Source organism: Hyperolius riggenbachi, chromosome 3 (assembly GCF_040937935.1).
Source record: "Hyperolius riggenbachi isolate aHypRig1 chromosome 3, aHypRig1.pri, whole genome shotgun sequence".
Taxonomy (NCBI): domain Eukaryota; kingdom Metazoa; phylum Chordata; class Amphibia; order Anura; family Hyperoliidae; genus Hyperolius; species Hyperolius riggenbachi.
The window spans coordinates 95,106,101-95,123,742 of record NC_090648.1 but is presented as its reverse complement, the minus strand read 5'-3'; the positions used below and the strand labels follow the sequence as shown (position 1 = coordinate 95,123,742).

Here is a 17,642-nt window from a genome sequence, read left to right as displayed (position 1 = left end):
CGCCTGCGCAGTAGAGCGGACCCGACTGAGATCGGGTATTTCCGTGTAGTTCGGAGCCGAGAGCAGCCACAGCGCCCCCGCTGGAGCCTGCAAAGGTAAATATTGAACTGACAGTCGGGTCTGTCGCCGGCTGTTCGGAGGGCTGCAGCGAGACCCCCGTGGGACAGAGGACGGCGTGGGAAGCCTCATTAGGATCCGGAGGCTTCCCCCACCCGAGGTGAGTACCCCCCAGGGGATCTTTTTGATGTTACAGAGTCTCTTTAAAGGAAAAATGGATGGTGCCATATATCTTTCCTTTTTAACCATTTAGGCCTCTTTCATGGTAGGATGTTGCAGTTTGATGCAAACCCCCCAAAAAGTCGCAACGCAACTTAATGCCCGGTTATCGTCGCATACAGTAGAGCATACAGGCAATGAAAAGTATGCTTCCAGGGTCATTACTGAGCATGTGCAAACAGTCCAACGCAGCTAATAACGTGTATAACACACAGCATGCAGCACCTTCTAATAATGCTACACGTTACACACAAACGCAACAAGTGCTCTGTAAATCTCGCACAGACTTTAGTATTGCTGTGCGTTATTCTGCGTTGAAACATTTTCTAACGTGCGACTTTAACGTCGCACTGTAAAAGAGGCCTTAAGCCCGCGGGTATTTTTCGCCTTATGCAACAGAGCAATTTTCACACCCCTCCCCCCCCCCCCCATTCATTCGCTGATAACTTTATCACTAATTACAATGAATTGATCTATATCTTGTTTTTTTCCGCCATCAATTAGGCTTTCTTTGGGTGGTACATTTTGCTAAGAATTATTTTTTGCTAAATGCATTTTCACAGGAATATTAAGAAAAAAATGGAAAAAATTATTTTTCTCAGTTTTCAGCCATTATAGTTTTAAAATAATACATGCTACCATAATTCAAACTTATGTATTTTATTTTCCCATTTGTCCCGGTTATTACACCATTTAAATGATGTCCCTATTACAATTTATGGCACCAATATTTTATTTGGAAATAAAGGTGCATTTTTTTCAGTTTTGCATCCATCACTATTTACAAGCTTATAATTTAAAAAAATGTTCATAATATAACCCCATTCACATGCATATTAAAAAAGTTCAGACCCTTAAGTAACTATTTACTATTTAAGTTTTGTTTTTTGTTTTTATTGTAATTTTTTTTTCATTAAAAATTTTATTTGGGTAATTTTTGGTGTGGGACATAAACAGTTAATTTGAAATGTAATAATGTCCTTTTATTTCATGTAAAATGTATGTAGATGTAGTTTTACTATTCAGTCAAATAAAATGTTTCATCCTAGAAGCGAACGCTCTCGCTTTCAGGAAGCGTAAAGAGGACGGGAAACTTTTTGTTAGAAAGCCGGCAGTTTCTGATAAGAAGCCATCGGTCTTTCTACTGGGGACTTAGATCAATGAATGGGAACCATGTTCCCATTCATTGATCTCCAGGCTAACGGGGGCAACATGTGCATGCGCGGGAGCGCGCGCAGCCGCCTGGACATGACAATCACGTCCAGGCGGAATAAATAGTTAAACAGTACCAGTTGCCTGACAGCTCTGCTGGTCTATTTGCCCGCTAATCTTGCCAGATCTGACAATGTCAGAAACGCCTGATATGCTGCATGCTTGTTCAGGGTAGGTGGTTTAAAGTATTAAGAGGCAGAGGATCAGTAGTACAGCTAGACAACTGGTATTGCTTAAAAGGAAGTAAATATGGTAGCCTCTATATCCCTCTGAGGAATTAATATGTCGCATAAGTTTGTCAGGGAGGTTTGAAAGACTGATCTTTTGTAAAGATGCTGTACATATGCAAAAGATCAGATCCTGAAAAATGCTTTCATAGTCTATTTACATCCTTCTTTTTCATGCATGCGTGTGCACACAAAAGTTAATAAATATCTGGAGACCTCATACACACCTGGTTTAATGCACAGTGATCTGCAGATCAGATCCACCGGGATGAATCTGAAAGCTTGAGAGAGAAATCTTTCATCTGTATCTTTTTAGGTCTTATGTGATATTGTTTACAAAGATTATCTGCAGATTTATCTTTGATCTTTCATTTTTCTAAGATTTTTATCTCGTGTGTACCCAGCTTTAGTATTCAAAATCTATTGGCCCTCATACTACATGGCAGTGATAAAATTGGTCAGTAATCTGCAGATAAAATTTGGATGTTTGTATGGACCTTTAAGCTATGTACTCACCTCGCGATGAAGGTAGATGGATCCAGCGACATCTCCCTGTTGACGAGGACTCCCCTGATCCATCTTCCTCCTTCTTCCGGCCGGTGGGTATGCGCGTTATCATGCGACTTTACACAATGGGTGCAAACGAGACTTTGAGCGATCGCGGTACTTTGCGCTGAGTCGTCGGGGATCTTAAAGAAAACCTGAACTGAAAATTAAAAGTCAAAATAAACATCCACAGGTCATACTTACCTCCCGTGTAGTCTACTCCTCAAGCTCTTTATCCTTTCCTGGGTCCTGTGTGTCCACTGTGATCAATGGAATTCTACATCCTCCATTTTGAAAATGGCCATTACGCCATAACAGCTTCCTGGTCAGCACACTGTTAAACTGTAACATGGCCCACTTGAGCCATAGGGAAACATGGACATTACCTTGCACATTCAGTGATAACTGACAGCAGCTGATATATAACTGACAGCAACTGGTATATTTCAGTTCTGACAAAATATTGTCAGAACTGGAAGGGATTATTATCAGAAGAAAATGGTGAGCTTCCGAAGTTAACTTTGAAGTTACCTCATGTGTTTATCTTAAATAATTGTTCTCAGTTCAGGTTCCCTTTAAAGATCCAATCCTCCGTGTGCCTGTACTGACGTCGTGAGATCGCGTAAACGACCGGTTATCGCTCAAAAAATCGCCGGTCTTCCGGAAAATCATTGGAAAAATCACAAGGTGGGTACTGCCTTTGCTGAACTGTTCGCCTTGCCTGCAGTAGAGCTTGGACTGTTGTGTAATGCTGGGCATACACGGAGTGATCCAGCAGCTCGATTAGCCGCCGGATCGACTCCCGCCGCGTCCCCGCGCCTGCCCGGATCGATTCCCGCTCGTCCCCCGCCGGCGCTTCCTTATCAGCCGCTCGATTCCCTGCCATTGTCCGCCGGCGGGGATCGCGCGTGGACGGGGATCAAGCAGGGTCATCGGACCTGCTAAATATTATCAGCTCCCGGAATCAGCTGCTCGATACACGGTACAGAAACGTACCGTATATCCCCAGCATTAAAAAGCTGCTCTAAAACCTGAACAAAAGGTAGTAACTGGGCGTGACTAGGTGTAACTAGATGTGCCTGTCGATAAACTACTTAGAGCAATGACAAGTTTGAGTGTGCCATTCACTGAACAATGTGGTGCTGCTCTGCTAGCAAGTAAGCATATTTTGGGGGTAAGTTCTCAAAGCCTTTTACCATTTTCTGACTTATTTTCTCACCTGCATATGTGTTTTCCTCAATGTTGTATTCACTAAGCTGCTTTCATTTTAAAGATAGTGGATGATTCTGTGTGTTATATTATGATTGCTTTTTTTAAATGAATGATTAAAGCAACACAGAAGTAAGGAAACTCTCTTCAGGTTTGATACAATACGAGCTTACAATCCTTTATATTGTACGCTAGTAAGGGCAGGGCTCTCTCCCTTTTTGAGTCTTGGAAATCATGATACATTTTATTCACCATGTTACTTTAATCACTGTCATTACCAATACTGTATTTTGTATCGGTTTTGTATTTTGTCACCGATTCTGTATCTTGTATATTGGTGTACACCTTTGTCTGTATTATTATGTACCCTATGTTCGTTTCTTACTTTGTACAGCGCCACAGAATATGTTGGCGCTTTATAAATCAATAATATTAATACATAACCTAATAGGCGGGGGGGGGGGGGGGATACGGGAGGGTTAAACTTACCCAGGAGCCATCTGCTTTAATCCATCCCACGCTGCGTTCCAATTCATGGTCACGTGGCTACCGCACTTCCTCCTTTCGGGTTGATGGAGGAAGTGCGGCAGTCATGTGACCGTGAATTGGAACGCAGCATGGGATGCGCCTGGGACGGATTAAAGCATTAACCCCCCCACACACACACACACTTCCCCGCTTAGGTCTGCTAATTACCTGGATAAATTCCAAATAAAACCTATTCGGAATTCATCCGAATGCATCCGCTGCTCATCCCTGAACCTATGTAGAGGGACAGCTCTGGGTGCCATACAGCCCTCTCAGTCCTCGATTCATGCTGTCGTTCCTGTCTCCTTCCCCGGATTATGAGGGAAATAACAGCTGTTTCCAGCTGCCAAAAAGCAACATCTCCTTCCACTGACATCACCTGTGGGCAGTAAAGATGTCAACAAGTTATATAGTTACATAGTTATTTGGGTTGAAAAAAGACATATGTTCATCGAGTTCAACCAGAGAACAAAGTACAACACCAGCCTACTCCCTCACATATCCCTGTTGATCCAGAGGAAGGCGAAAAAACCCTTACAAGGCATTGTCCAATTAGCCCCAAAAGGGAAAAAATTCCTTCCAGACTCCAGATGGCAATCAGATAAAATTCCTGGATCAACATCATTGGGCATTACCTGGTAATTGTAGCCATGGATGTCTTTCAACGCAAGGAAAGCATCTAAGCCCCCTTTAAATGCAGGTATAGAATTTGCCATAACTACTTCCTGTGGCAATGCATTCTACATCTTAATCATGCCGGGAATACACGATGCGTTTTTGCGTTCGTTTTTGCAGTCGTTTTCGCTTTCGATAGATTCTACTCTCGATTCACTGCTCGATTCCCCTCTCGATTCCTTATCTTTTCTTATCAATTACATTCACTTGAATGAGGAGAATCGAAACAAAAGTAGAATCGACCAGATACGACAGGTTGGAATTTATCTATCGAACCCATCTATCTAAAGTAAAAACTTAACTTGTATTCCCAGCATTATTGTAAAGAACCCTTTCCTAAATAAATGGCTAAAACGTTTTTCCTCCATGCGCAGATCATGTCCTCTAGTCCTTAGAGAAGGCCTAGGGACAAAAAGCTCATCCGCCAAGCTTTTATATTGCCCTCTGATGTATTTATACATGTTAATTAGATCTCCTCTAAGGCATCTTTTCTCTAGACTAAATAAACCCAGTTTATCTAACCTTTTTTGGTAAGCGAGACCTTCCATCCCTCGTATCAATTTTGTTGCTCGTCTCTGCACCTGCTCTAAAACTGCAATATCTTTTTTGTAATGTGGTGCCCAGAACTGAATTCCATATTCCAGATGTGGCCTTACTAGAGAGTTAAACGGGCAATATTATGCTAGCATCTTTTTTTATTATTATTTTTTATTTCCCTTTTAAGTGATAAATGTCAGAAATTTGTGAATCAGGGAGAGGAAAGGTTTTACAATGGGCAAACACTGACTAAATCATTTATACATAATTATTGTAAAAACTAAGCATTTTTTTTTCAATGCGTTATTTTCTCAGGCAAGCACCCGGGAAACGTGTTGTCAATTTTATGTACTCAAATAAAATACCTTTTTTTCAAAAGACTGGTCCAAATTCTTCAACAGAGGTAAGAGTACCTCTCTATTTATAAGGTCAACAGCTTTATTAGCCTATCTTTTATGCATTGGGCGTCTTCATCACTGTCTAAAGGTGCGTACACATGTCCAACTTTACGCTTGATTGGCATTTAAACTAGTCGTTTGAACAACTTAAAGGAAACTAGAGGTTAACACTTTGGCACAAAATAAACATATCCCCTGATAGATTTCACAAAATAAATACTATACCTGGTATTTTCCCTGCTCTGGTGTGCCATTTTTTGTTTTTTTTTTACTAAAACTCCATGCAAAACACAATTCATCAGAAAAGCATATTTATAGTGGGCTGTGTGCAAAATGAAATCACCATTTCTAAAAACCTCTTATAACTAACAAATATGGATTAAAAAAAAACATTTTTCATAGCTCCTTCCTCGGAGAACAGGAAAGCAGAGCCAGAAGGGGGCAGACTTGAAAAGACATCAGAGAGGACAGACTCAGCTATAATGATTCCTGAGCAAAGCCAGACTGAATGCTCAGTCAGGGATTTTATCAGGGCTGATAACAAGCAGGCTGAGCAGTGAAGGATGAAACAGAGAGCAGGGTAGGTGTTTTCTCTAATGTTCCCACTGATATATATGGTAAATACATGAAGGCGCTTTGTCTCTGGTTCACTTTAAAGTACAACCAACAAGTCGTTCAGACTTCATGTACACACTGACCAACAAAGTGGCTGATATGCTAATTTACCTAATTTACATGTTTAATCGACAGTTGGTCCAACGGATCGGGTGAGTGAATCGGGTAAACTGGCTGTTATCCGTCACTCGACGGCGCGTACACAAGTCCAACTTGCCGCTTAAACGACAAGTGGGACGACAAGTCGTTTGAAAAAGTTGGACGTGTGTGCATACCTTTAGTGTCTAAATGTACCACAGCTGGCTTCCATTTTCTAAATGCTAAAATGGGAATGTAATTTTAAAAGCATTAAATAACAAAACAGATTGAGCTGTGCTGATATGTCGTATTAGGTTTTGGCAACAGTTAGCTCTCAATGAAATACGATAAAACATTGATTTATTCATATAGCCCCGACATCTTCCGCAGTGCCAAATATGTTTTAGCGATGGAAAGCTCCATATGCTTGCATTCATTTAGATCATACATGTCAAACTCCAGCCCATGGGCCACATCTGGCCCTCAGAACCATTACATTTAGCCCCCATGTGGTTTCCCCACTTTCCAATATGTTTGGCCCACTATAGACCACCAGGGAAGCTATATTGGAGGTGATGTAGGGGGAAAGCACTAATCACTAGGAAACGGTATAGGGGAGGGCTGGAGGCACTAGACACTAGGGAAATATATTTTGGAAAGAAGACCACTAGACACCAGGAAAGTATATAGGGGAGAGAGGAGTTCCACTAGACACAAGGGAACCTTATAGGGGTTGGAGGTGGAGCCATTAGACACCAGGGAACTTTATAAGGCAGGAAGGTGGCCAGTAGACATTGAGATTGTCCAGAGACTAGGTCCCAGTGTTCAATTTTTGTCCCACTTTGTAGTTGAGTTTGACACCCCTGGTATCGATGAAAGTGCTGCTTTCACTGAAAATTTAACTCTGTATTTTATAGACACCAAGTATGTGTTCCATGGAGGCCCCCCCAACCCCCGTACCTTCAAACACCAGCGAGATGACGGAGGACACCGTGACCTACGAGCCTGTCATTCCTCACTGGTTCTACCAGGACAAAAAGGAGTTCTGGCATCCTTTCAGCAAAGAAGATTCTGATAAACTGGAGGCAGCATTCTCCTCAGGTACAGAGCATGAGTGAGGCAGCATTCTCCTCAGGTACAGTGCATGGATGAGGCAGCATTCTCCTCAGGTAGAGTGCATGACTGAGGCAGCATTCTCCTCAGGTACAGAGCATGAATGAGGCAGCATTCTCCTCAGGTACAGAGCATGAATGAGGCAGCATTCTCCTCAGGTACAGTGCATGAATGAGGCAGCGTTCTCCTCAGGTATAGAGCATGAGTGAGGCAGCATTCTCCTCAGGTACAGTGCATGGATGAGGCAGCATTCTCCTCAGGTAGAGTGCATGACTGAGGCAGCATTCTCCTCAGGTACAGTGCATGAATGAGGCAGCGTTCTCCTCAGGTACAGAGCATGAATGAGGCAGCATTCTCCTCAGGTACAGAGCATGAGTGAGGCAGCATTCTCCTCAGGTACAGTGCATGAATGAGGCAGCATTCTCCTCAGGTAGAGTGCATGAATGAGAAAGCATTCTCCTCAGGTACAGAGCATGAATGAGGCAGCATTCTCCTCAGGTACAGAGCATGAGTGAGGCAGCATTCTCCTCAGGTACAGTGCATGAATGAGGCAGCATTCTCCTCAGGTAGAGTGCATGAATGAGAAAGCATTCTCCTCAGGTACAGTGCATGACTGAGGCAGCATTCTCCTCAGGTACAGAGCATGAATGAGGCAGCATTCTCCTCAGGTACAGAGCATGATTGAGGCAGCATTCTCCTCAGGTACAGTGCATGAATGAGGCAGCGTTCTCCTCAGGTACAGAGCATGAATGAGGCAGCATTCTCCTCAGGTACAGAGCATGACTGAGGCAGCATTCTCCTCAGGTACAGTGCATGAATGAGGCAGCATTCTCTTTGGGTACAGAGCAGGAATGAGGCAGCATTCTACTCAGGTACAGTGCATGAATGAGGCAGCGTTCTCTTCAGGTACAGAGCATGAATGAGGCAGCATTCTCCTCAGGTACAGTGCATGACTGATGCAGCATTCTCCTCAGGTAGAGTGCATGAATGAGGCAGCGTTCTCCTCAGGTACAGAGCATGAATGAGGCAGTATTCTCCTCAGGTACAGTGCATGAATGAGGCAGCATTCTCCTCAGGTACAGTGCATAAATGAGGCAGCGTTCTCCTCAGGTACAGAGCATGAATGAGGCAGCATTCTCCTCAGGTACAGTGCATGACTGATGCAGCATTCTCCTCAGGTACAGTGCATGAATGAGGCAGCATTCTCCTCAGGTACAGTGCATGAATGAGGCAGCATTCTCCTCAGGTAGAGTGCATGAATGAGGCAGCATTCTCCTCAGGTACAGTGCATGACTGATGCAGCATTCTCCTCAGGTACAGTGCATGAATGAGGCAGCATTCTCCTCAGGTACAGTGCATGAATGAGGCAGCATTCTCCTCAGGTACAGTGCATGACTGAGGCAGCATTCTCCTCAGGTACAGAGCATGAATGAGGCAGCATTCTCCTCAGGTACAGAGCATGAATGAGGCAGCATTCTCCTCAGGTACAGTGCATGAATGAGGCAGCATTCTCCTCAGGTACAGAGCATGACTGAGGCAGCATTCTCCTCAGGTACAGTGCATGAATGAGGCAGCATTCTCTTTGGGTACAGAGCAGGAATGAGGCAGCATTCTACTCAGGTACAGTGCATGAATGAGGCAGCGTTCTCCTCAGGTACAGAGCATGAATGAGGCAGCATTCTCCTCAGGTACAGTGCATGACTGATGCAGCATTCTCCTCAGGTAAAGTGCATGAATGAGGCAGCGTTCTCCTCAGGTACAGAGCATGAATGAGGCAGTATTCTCCTCAGGTACAGTGCATGACTGATGCAGCATTCTCCTCAGGTACAGTGCATGTATGAGGCAGCATTCTCCTCAGGTACAGTGCATGAATGAGGCAGCGTTCTCCTCAGGTACAGAGCATGAATGAGGCAGCATTCTCCTCAGGTACAGTGCATGACTGATGCAGCATTCTCCTCAGGTACAGTGCATGAATGAGGCAGCATTCTCCTCAGGTACAGTGCATGAATGAGGCAGCATTCTCCTCAGGTAGAGTGCATGAATGAGGCAGCATTCTCCTCAGGTACAGTGCATGACTGATGCAGCATTCTCCTCAGGTACAGTGCATGAATGAGGCAGCATTCTCCTCAGGTACAGTGCATGAATGAGGCAGCATTCTCCTTAGGTACAGAGCATGAACGAGGCAGCATTCTCCTCAGGTAGAGTGCATGAATGAGGCAGCATTCTCCTCAGGTACAGAGCATGACTGATGCAGCATTCTCCTCAGGTACAGTGCATGAATGAGGCAGCATTCTCCTCAGGTAGAGTGCATGAATGAGGCAGCATTCTCCTCAGGTACAGAGCATGAATGAGATAGCATTCTACTCAGGTACAGTGCATGAATGAGATAACATTCTACTCAGGTACAGTGCATGGCTGGGGCAGCATTCTCCTAAGGTACAGAGCATGAATGAGCCTTGCTCTTGTACAGTTCCTGTCCATGTTTTCTGTGCTATTATGGAACAGGCATGAGGGATGGCGCACGTCAGAGCGTACTTCAGCAGGTGGGGTGAGTATGAGAACAACGCACTTGGTGGTCAGTTGGATGTCACTAAAGATCTGACATACTTGATCTTTAGGGGATATCCTGTACACATGCTAAATTCGTTCCTCATGCACCTTCTCAGGCGAAGTTTAATCCAGAGCATGTACACATCTTTGTGTCTTATCTATTAAGACATTGTATATCGTGCACGTGCCTTACAGGAAACTGGTAGTGAAAAAAGTCCCCCAATTTTGGGTACTTACCAAGGTAGAGGGAAGCCTCTGGATAATCCTCTCCTGTCCCCGCCGTTCCTCCACTGGGTCCAGACTAAAACCGGCAGCAAGCAATTGACAATGGCTTGCTTCTGCACAGCAGCGTGGATCCGACTGGGCTCAGTTATTTACACCCAAGCCTGAACGGACCCATGCTACTGCACAGTACTGGAGCGTGGCTGCGAGCTTCAGGAGAACACAGCGCTGGAACTAGGGCCGGCCCTAGACTTTTTGCTGCCTGAGGAAAATTTTGAAAAAAATTGCCGCCGATCCAGAGGGGTAGCGGGCAGGACGGGGGTATTGGGCCTAGCGGTGGGGAGGGGGGTCGGACCCTCCCCTCCCTCGCCTGGGTCTCTCGATCTGCGCTCCCCTCCAGCTGTAAATAGGAAGCAGCCGATGCCCGATAGTAAGAGGCACGGGCGGGGAGGACTCACCTTTTCCGCGTTCCAGCGTGCGCTCCACTGACGTCACTTCCTGCAATGCCGCTCATTGTATTGTAAGTGGACGGCGTTGCAGGAAGTGACGTCAGTGGAGCGCATGCTGGAACGTGGAAAAGGTGAGTCCTCCCCGCCCGTGCCTCTTTCTATCGAGACCCCCCTCCCCACCGCTAGACCCAACACCCCTGTCCTGCCCACTACCCCTCCGGCTCGGCGCCCGGCCCCCCCGCACCCACGGACGGGCGGATGCCGCCCCTAGAAGTTTGCCGCCTGAGGCAAAAGTTTCACCCCACCTCATGAGCGGGCCGGCCCTGGCTGGAACGCCGAGGTGGAGGGGGACAGAGATAGCCTCTGGAGGATGCAGAGGCTTTCCTCTTCTGAGGTAAGTGTTTAACTTCTTCCCAGTGGAGAATTTGTAGGGTTGCATGCCTGCACCCCCCAAAAAAGTTAGTCTCCTCTCTTTAATAACCTGCAGTGCCGGCGTCTGTTGCCATGGTGTTGGCGCGGCTTTTTTCTGCCTGCTCTCCCAACTCTCCCTTTCAGACCTGCAGATGAGTGTGGGACACGAGCGGCACACAGTATTGCCGGAAATGAGATGTGGAAGTGACGTCAATCATCACTTACTGCGTTTGAAGCCATTTGAGCGGTTACTGTGTGCCGTTTAGGTCCCACGCTGATCTGATTCTCGCCGCACTGATCTGGAGGTCAGAAGGACAGCGGACAGGTGAGCTACCTTTACTGGGGCACCTTCCTACCTGCACTGGTGGCACCTTGCTACCTATACTGGGGACAACTTGTTACCTATACTGGGGACACCTTGTTACCAATACTGGGGGCAACTTTCTACCTATACTGGGGGCAACTTTCTACCTATACTGGGGGCAACTTTCTACCTATACTTGGGACACCTTGTTACCAATACTGGGGGCACTTTGTTACCTATACTCTGGGCAACTTTCTACCTATACTGGGGACACCTTGTTACCTATACTGGGGGCACACACAAACCAGGGGAGAACACCGCTCTACTCCACTAGCCTTCACCACAGTGCTCGACCTGGGCAGCTAGTCCAAAATCAGGCAAGAAAAAAAAGGGATGGTCCGCACTTGACCGTGAAGTATAGAACTTTATTGTGGACGTATCCAAAATATCCACGGCAGGCTTTAGATAGCTAAACTGTTTAGATAGCTAAATCTATACTGGGGGCAACTTGCTACCTATGCTGGGGGCACTGTTCTACCTATACTGGATGCACCTTACTACCTAATTCGGGGCACCTTACTACTGATATGGGGACACTTTTCTACCTATACCAGGAACACTGTACGGCGTCTAGTGAAAAATGGCGCCGGCAAAATAATGGCGCCCCCTTCTGCCCGATATATGTTTAAAACGATATTTATCATTTTAAAGGTTAAAATAGTGCAGACCTTTTGAACGAAATTTATCGTTTTAAAACTTTTTTTTTTGTCCTGCCTGAACGATATTTATCGTTTTAACCCCTGCTTTGCTGCCGTTTGGAAAATATCTGCCAGCCGGCTTTAATGTTTAATAGCAAAGCCCCCTTAAAAGTTAAAAACACCAAATTTGCAGGGAATGTTAAGAAGAAAATTGTGAACAAGAGGAATTTTTTTTTCTTCAAAAAGACCTTATAGTTTTTGAGAAAATCGATTTTGAATATTCTTCTTCTGACCGTGGGAAAATTAAACACCCGCCGACTTTAGCAGTTAATAGCAAAGCCCCTTTAAATGCCAGAAACACCAAATGTGTAGGGAATATTAAGAAGAACATTGTGAACAAGAGGAAACATTTTTTTTTCAAAAAGACCTTATAGTTTTTGAGAAAATCGATTTTAAATCTTCAAAGAGGAAAATGTATCTATTTAAATCGCGTACTGACATTTCCGCGGTGGAAACAATTCCCGCCGACTTTAGCAGTTAGTAGCAAAGTCCCCTTAAATATTAGCAACACCAAATTTACAGGATATGTTAAAAAGATACTGGGAAACAATATTTAAAAAAAAAATTAAAAATTATTATTATCATTTTTTTTATTTAAATTTTTGGGTTATGTTCAGAGTGTGGGAAATTTTTTGAAAAAAATGACGTGGGGTCCCCCCTCCCGAGCCTCTGTAACCCCTTGTACCCCATGCAGCCTGGAAAGGTACAGGTAAGTATTTGTGGTTAATTTAGAACATTAAAGGACTTTTCTCATTGTTGCGTTTTTATTTCATTTAACCCTTCGTACCCCTATACTTATTTCTCCTGGGAGGGGGGTGGGCATCTGGGGGTCCCCTTCTTAAAAGGGACTCCCAGATGCCACCATGAACCCCCCCCCCCCCCCAGGGAGTCGTCGCCCCCCGCCTCCACCTGGGGCAAGGGAGGCGGGGAAGAGCCCCTTGTCCATGGACTGGACAAGGGGCTCCGGGGGGAGTGGAAGGCTTGGCCGCCCCTCCCCCCCAAAGCCCCCCCATACCATGGACCATGCGGGCTGGTATAGCTCAGGGTGCGAAGCCCCAGTCGGCCGGGGCTCCGCATTCTGGCTATCCCAGCCTGCATGGGGGACAAGGGGTTACAGACCCCACGTCATTTTTTTCAAAAAAATTTTACCACACTCTGAACATAACCCAAAAATTTAAATTTCAAAAAAAAAAAAATTTCAATTTTTTTTTTAAATATTGTTTCCCAGTATCTTTTTAACATATCCTGCAAATTTGGTGTTGCTAGGATTTAAGGGGACTTTGCTATTAACTGCTAAAGACGGCGGGAATTGTTTCCGCCGCGGAAATGTCAGTACGCGATTTAAATAGATACATTTTCCTCTTTGAAGATTTAAAATCGATTTTCTCAAAAACTATAAGGTCTTTTTGAACAATTTTTTTTCTTCGTGTTCCCACTGTTCTTCTTAACATTTCCCTACACATTTGGTGTTTCTGGCATTTATAGGGGCTTTGCTATTAACCGCTAAAGTCGGCGGGCGTTTAATTTTCCCACGGTCAGAAGAAGAATATTCAAAATCGATTTTATCAAAAACTATAAGGTCTTTTTGAAAAAAAAAATTTCCTCTTGTTCACAGTTTTCTTCTTAACATTCCCTGCAAATTTGGTGTTTTTAGCTTTTAAGGGGGCTTTGCTATTAAACATTAAAGCTGGCGGGCAGATATTTTCCAAACGGCGGCAAAGCAAGGGTTAAAACGAAAAATATCGTTTGGGAGCAATACAAATATAAACGATAAATTTTGTTTTTAAAGCCGGCGCCGTTTTTTAGCTGTCAAAAATGAAAAATTACTAGCGATAGTGGTTCTCTATGGCAGTGTTTCCCAACCAGTGTGCCGCGGCACACTAGTGTGCCGCGGCATGTTGCCCGGTGTGCCGTACAGGTCTGGCCTCTCGCCAGACCTGTACCTACTTTAGGGTGCAGGAGGGGGGAAGTAGCGCTAGAAGGAGGGGCAGTGGAGGCAGCGGTGGGGAGGGGGGAAATATCCCCCCCCCTCCCTCACCTGGGACCCCTCCTTCTGCCTCTCTCCCCCTCCGTTTAGCGGTGGCAAGTGCGGCTCGGCGGCGGGGAGGCATACGGAGAATTACTCACCACTTCCGCGTTCCAAGCGCCGGGAGCGTCATGTCGTCAGATCTCCGCCTTCAATGCCACCCACTGTGCTTCCTGATTAGCGGAAGCACAGTGGGCGGTATTGAAGGCGGAGATGTGTGACGACATGACGCTGCCGGCGCTTGGAACGCAGAAGTGGTGAGTAATTCTCCGTATGCCTCCCCGCCGCCGAGCCGCACTTGCCACCGCTAAACGGAGGGGGAGAGAGGCAGAAGGAGGGGTCCCAGGTGAGGGAGGGGGGGATATTTCCCCCCTCCCCACCGCTGCCTCCACTGCCCCTCCTTCTAGCGCTGCTTCCCCCCCCTCCTGGGCATCTATACTGGGGGGAACTGTACTAGCTATACTGGGGGCAACTAAACTAGCTATACTGGGGGCAACGAAACTAGCTATACTGGGGGCAACGAAACTACCTACACTGGGGGCAACTAAACTAGCTATACTGGGGGCAACTATACTAGCTATACTGGGCACTTCACTGGGGCACTACCTACCTATACTGGGCACTATGCTAGCAATACTGGGCACTATGCTAGCAATACTGGGCACTATGCTAGCTATACTGGGCACTATACTAGCTATCTGGGTACTATACTAGCTATACTGGGCACTTTACTGGCTATACTGGGGCATTACCTATCCATACTGGGACTATACTAGCTATACTGGGGCACTATACTAGCTATACTGGGGCACTATACTGGGGTAACTATACTAACCATACTGGGGCAACTAAACTCCCTATACTGGGCAACTATGCTAGCTATGCAGCCCCCCCCCCCCCCCCCCCTAGCACGGCACTGTCCACTAGGTCGCGCAAACACCCGCGCCGACGACCCCCCCCCCCCCCCCGCCGCCGCCGTTCCCCGGAGAAAAATATGGTCAGAAAGTGTTCCCCGGCCCGGAAAAGGTTGGGAACCACTGCTCTATGGGGCACCGTTTTTTAACTACGATAACTGGCGCCATTTTTAACGGACCCCCACTGTACTACCTATATATAAGGAACTCTTGGCTATTAATCTTCTTTTGAGGCATGTGGCTATTTAACTCTTGAGGCAGCTGACTACTTAATTATTTTATCTGGAGGCACGTGACTACTTGATTCTTTTATCTGAATGCATGTGGCTACTTGATTCTTTTATCTGAATGCATGTGGCTACTTGATTCTTTTATCTGAATGCATGTGGCTACTTGATTCTTTTAAATGCATGCATGTGGCTACTTGATTCTATTAGGATTCATGTGTGACTACTTGATTCTTTTTACCTGGTGGCATGTGACGACTTGATACTTTTATCTGAAGGCATGTGACTGCTTGGCTGTTTATCTGAAAGCATGTGACTCTTTGATGGTACTTTACTTTATGTATCTTACGTATCATATTAATTATTCTGGTATTTGGGGAACCCAGAGGGTTGCCCTGATAATTAATTTGTGTGGTGAGTGGAGGCTCTTTAGGAGAAGGAATGCCCTTATTTGTGAATGGGGGGGAAGGGGCTCCGATTGTGTGAAGGGGTTGCTCTGTCTATGAGGGTGAGTTAGAATGCTATTATTTAGAGGGTTCCTATGGGTGCGGGTGAGGGGGGGGGGGGGGGGACTGGCAATTTCAGTGTTTGCCATGGGCACAATTTTACCTAGATTTTTAGCTACACCTCTGTTTCTTCATTTGCAAACCTCGCAGGTATGCTTTAATGCTGAATGTTGTCTTCCTGAATTTAGGGAACTCCTACTTCTGTGGAGTCCGCTAGCAATCTCTGATAATCATTTTTTTCATATAAGCAACAGAAAATCTTGTGTAATTGCTGCAGTTCTTATTAGCTGGTTGTTTATCTTTCTACGGGTTACGCCTCATTATCACATAAACCCTGTATGAACATATACGCTTGTGAAATGCTCTCCTGGTGTTTATTTTTGCCCAAGGGTGGTCAAGCTACATGCTTCAAAATAAAGGGCAGGTAGTGGTGGTGTAGCTGGGACAATGGTCTGAAGTCTGCCGAATTGCATGCTGGGAAGTGTAGTCACCTTCCTTGTGCCAGGCAGCTGTATAGTTCAGAAGTAGGATAAAGATCTTGGAGTGAGCATTGTTGAATTGAGCCAATGAGAAAATGCTGTGATTGGGGAGAACAGTTCCCTATGCAACAGCAACACCTACAACTTGAAGCATTCTAATTGGCTGAATAGCGTGGAGGTATTATTATTACAAGCTTTCCTAAGTTTGTTTCCTAGCGGTTAGAGAGGGTGCTCTTCACCCAGTCATGTTAGCGGAATTTCCCTATGGCTAAGATCTTTGTAATGTGAGTATTCATTCGGAGTTTGTGCTTTATCAGTGTTTGGGCTGCTGCACACCTAAAAGCACTAGCGTGATCGCAAATGCTCAGCGTTTTTAGAAGTGATTTTTGATTTTTCTAAGCAATTCTAGACATGTGCCTAGCAATTTTTCTAGTTATGCCTGGCGATTTTTTGAGTGTTTTGGTGTAGCATTTTTTTATTTTTGAACGGTAGAGCTGCAAGTGTACAGATTTAAAAAAAAAAATAGTTTGGAAAATCGCTCTGTTCTAGCGCTTTTTAGAGCGATTTTCCACTTTCCTATAGTTACCATTGAGGCAGAGTCACCTCAGAAATGCTGCAGGACCCCGTTTGCATTTGGGAAAAAATCACATCGCTCTGGTGTGATCCATCCCATACAAATATATTAGCCAAGCGCTAACGTTTTGAAAAGCGCTCAGAAGCGCTCAAGGTGTGCAGCAGCCCTTTGTAATCGCTAAGCTACAGCTGCCATCAGCTACCTGATATGCTATATGTATAATTATTATTTTATTATGTTCATTAGCATGCCTTTATCCATGTTAATAGGAAAAAATCCCTACAGTATTGTGATCCCAGTGTGTGGAGGACGGTACGATGTGTACCTGGGCAGTCGCCGGAGGGTGTGTGTCTACTGGGAAGAGAAAGATTCTCTAGTTCATAGATGCACCTGGTTCTACAAGGGGGATAAAGAAAGCAAATATGTCCCATATGAAGAGCATTTCAGCGAGGTACTGGAGGTAAGAACCTTACTACTGTATGCCACCGAGCCCTCTAGTAAGGATTATTAGATGATTGTCTGTTTTATTTCTTTTTGTGAAGAAAAACAAACGTTTGCCCATACCTTCCAACTTTTTTGAGATAAGAAAGAGGGACACTTAAGCTACGCCCCCTAATTACACCCCGACACACCCCTCACAATGCATAACTACGTTTTCATAAGAAAAATATGTTATTTTATAATTCAAACCACACTGGTCCTCTTTATCCTGGTTCATTTTCCTTCATATTAACATATATTAAAGGATGGGAATAAAGTTGAGAGTCAATTAAACACATTCTTCTTCAGTAGAGAAATGCATATATTT

At 45.1% G+C, this 17,642-nt stretch overlaps 1 protein-coding gene across 1 annotated transcript in view; it reads left to right on the top strand.

Moving 5' to 3' along the window:
- Positions 1 to 3,371: 3,371 nt before the first annotated feature.
- The window catches only part of LOC137562854 (phospholipase DDHD2-like), a 79,263-nt gene continuing 64,992 nt past the window's right edge, over positions 3,372 to 17,642 (top strand). Inside the window, exons 1-3 of the mRNA XM_068274613.1 lie at positions 3,372 to 3,435; positions 7,219 to 7,402; positions 17,104 to 17,294. Coding sequence (XP_068130714.1) covers positions 7,228 to 7,402; positions 17,104 to 17,294 — 366 coding nt within the window. The 5' untranslated portion in view covers positions 3,372 to 3,435; positions 7,219 to 7,227. The remainder of the gene's footprint in view (positions 3,436 to 7,218; positions 7,403 to 17,103; positions 17,295 to 17,642) is intronic.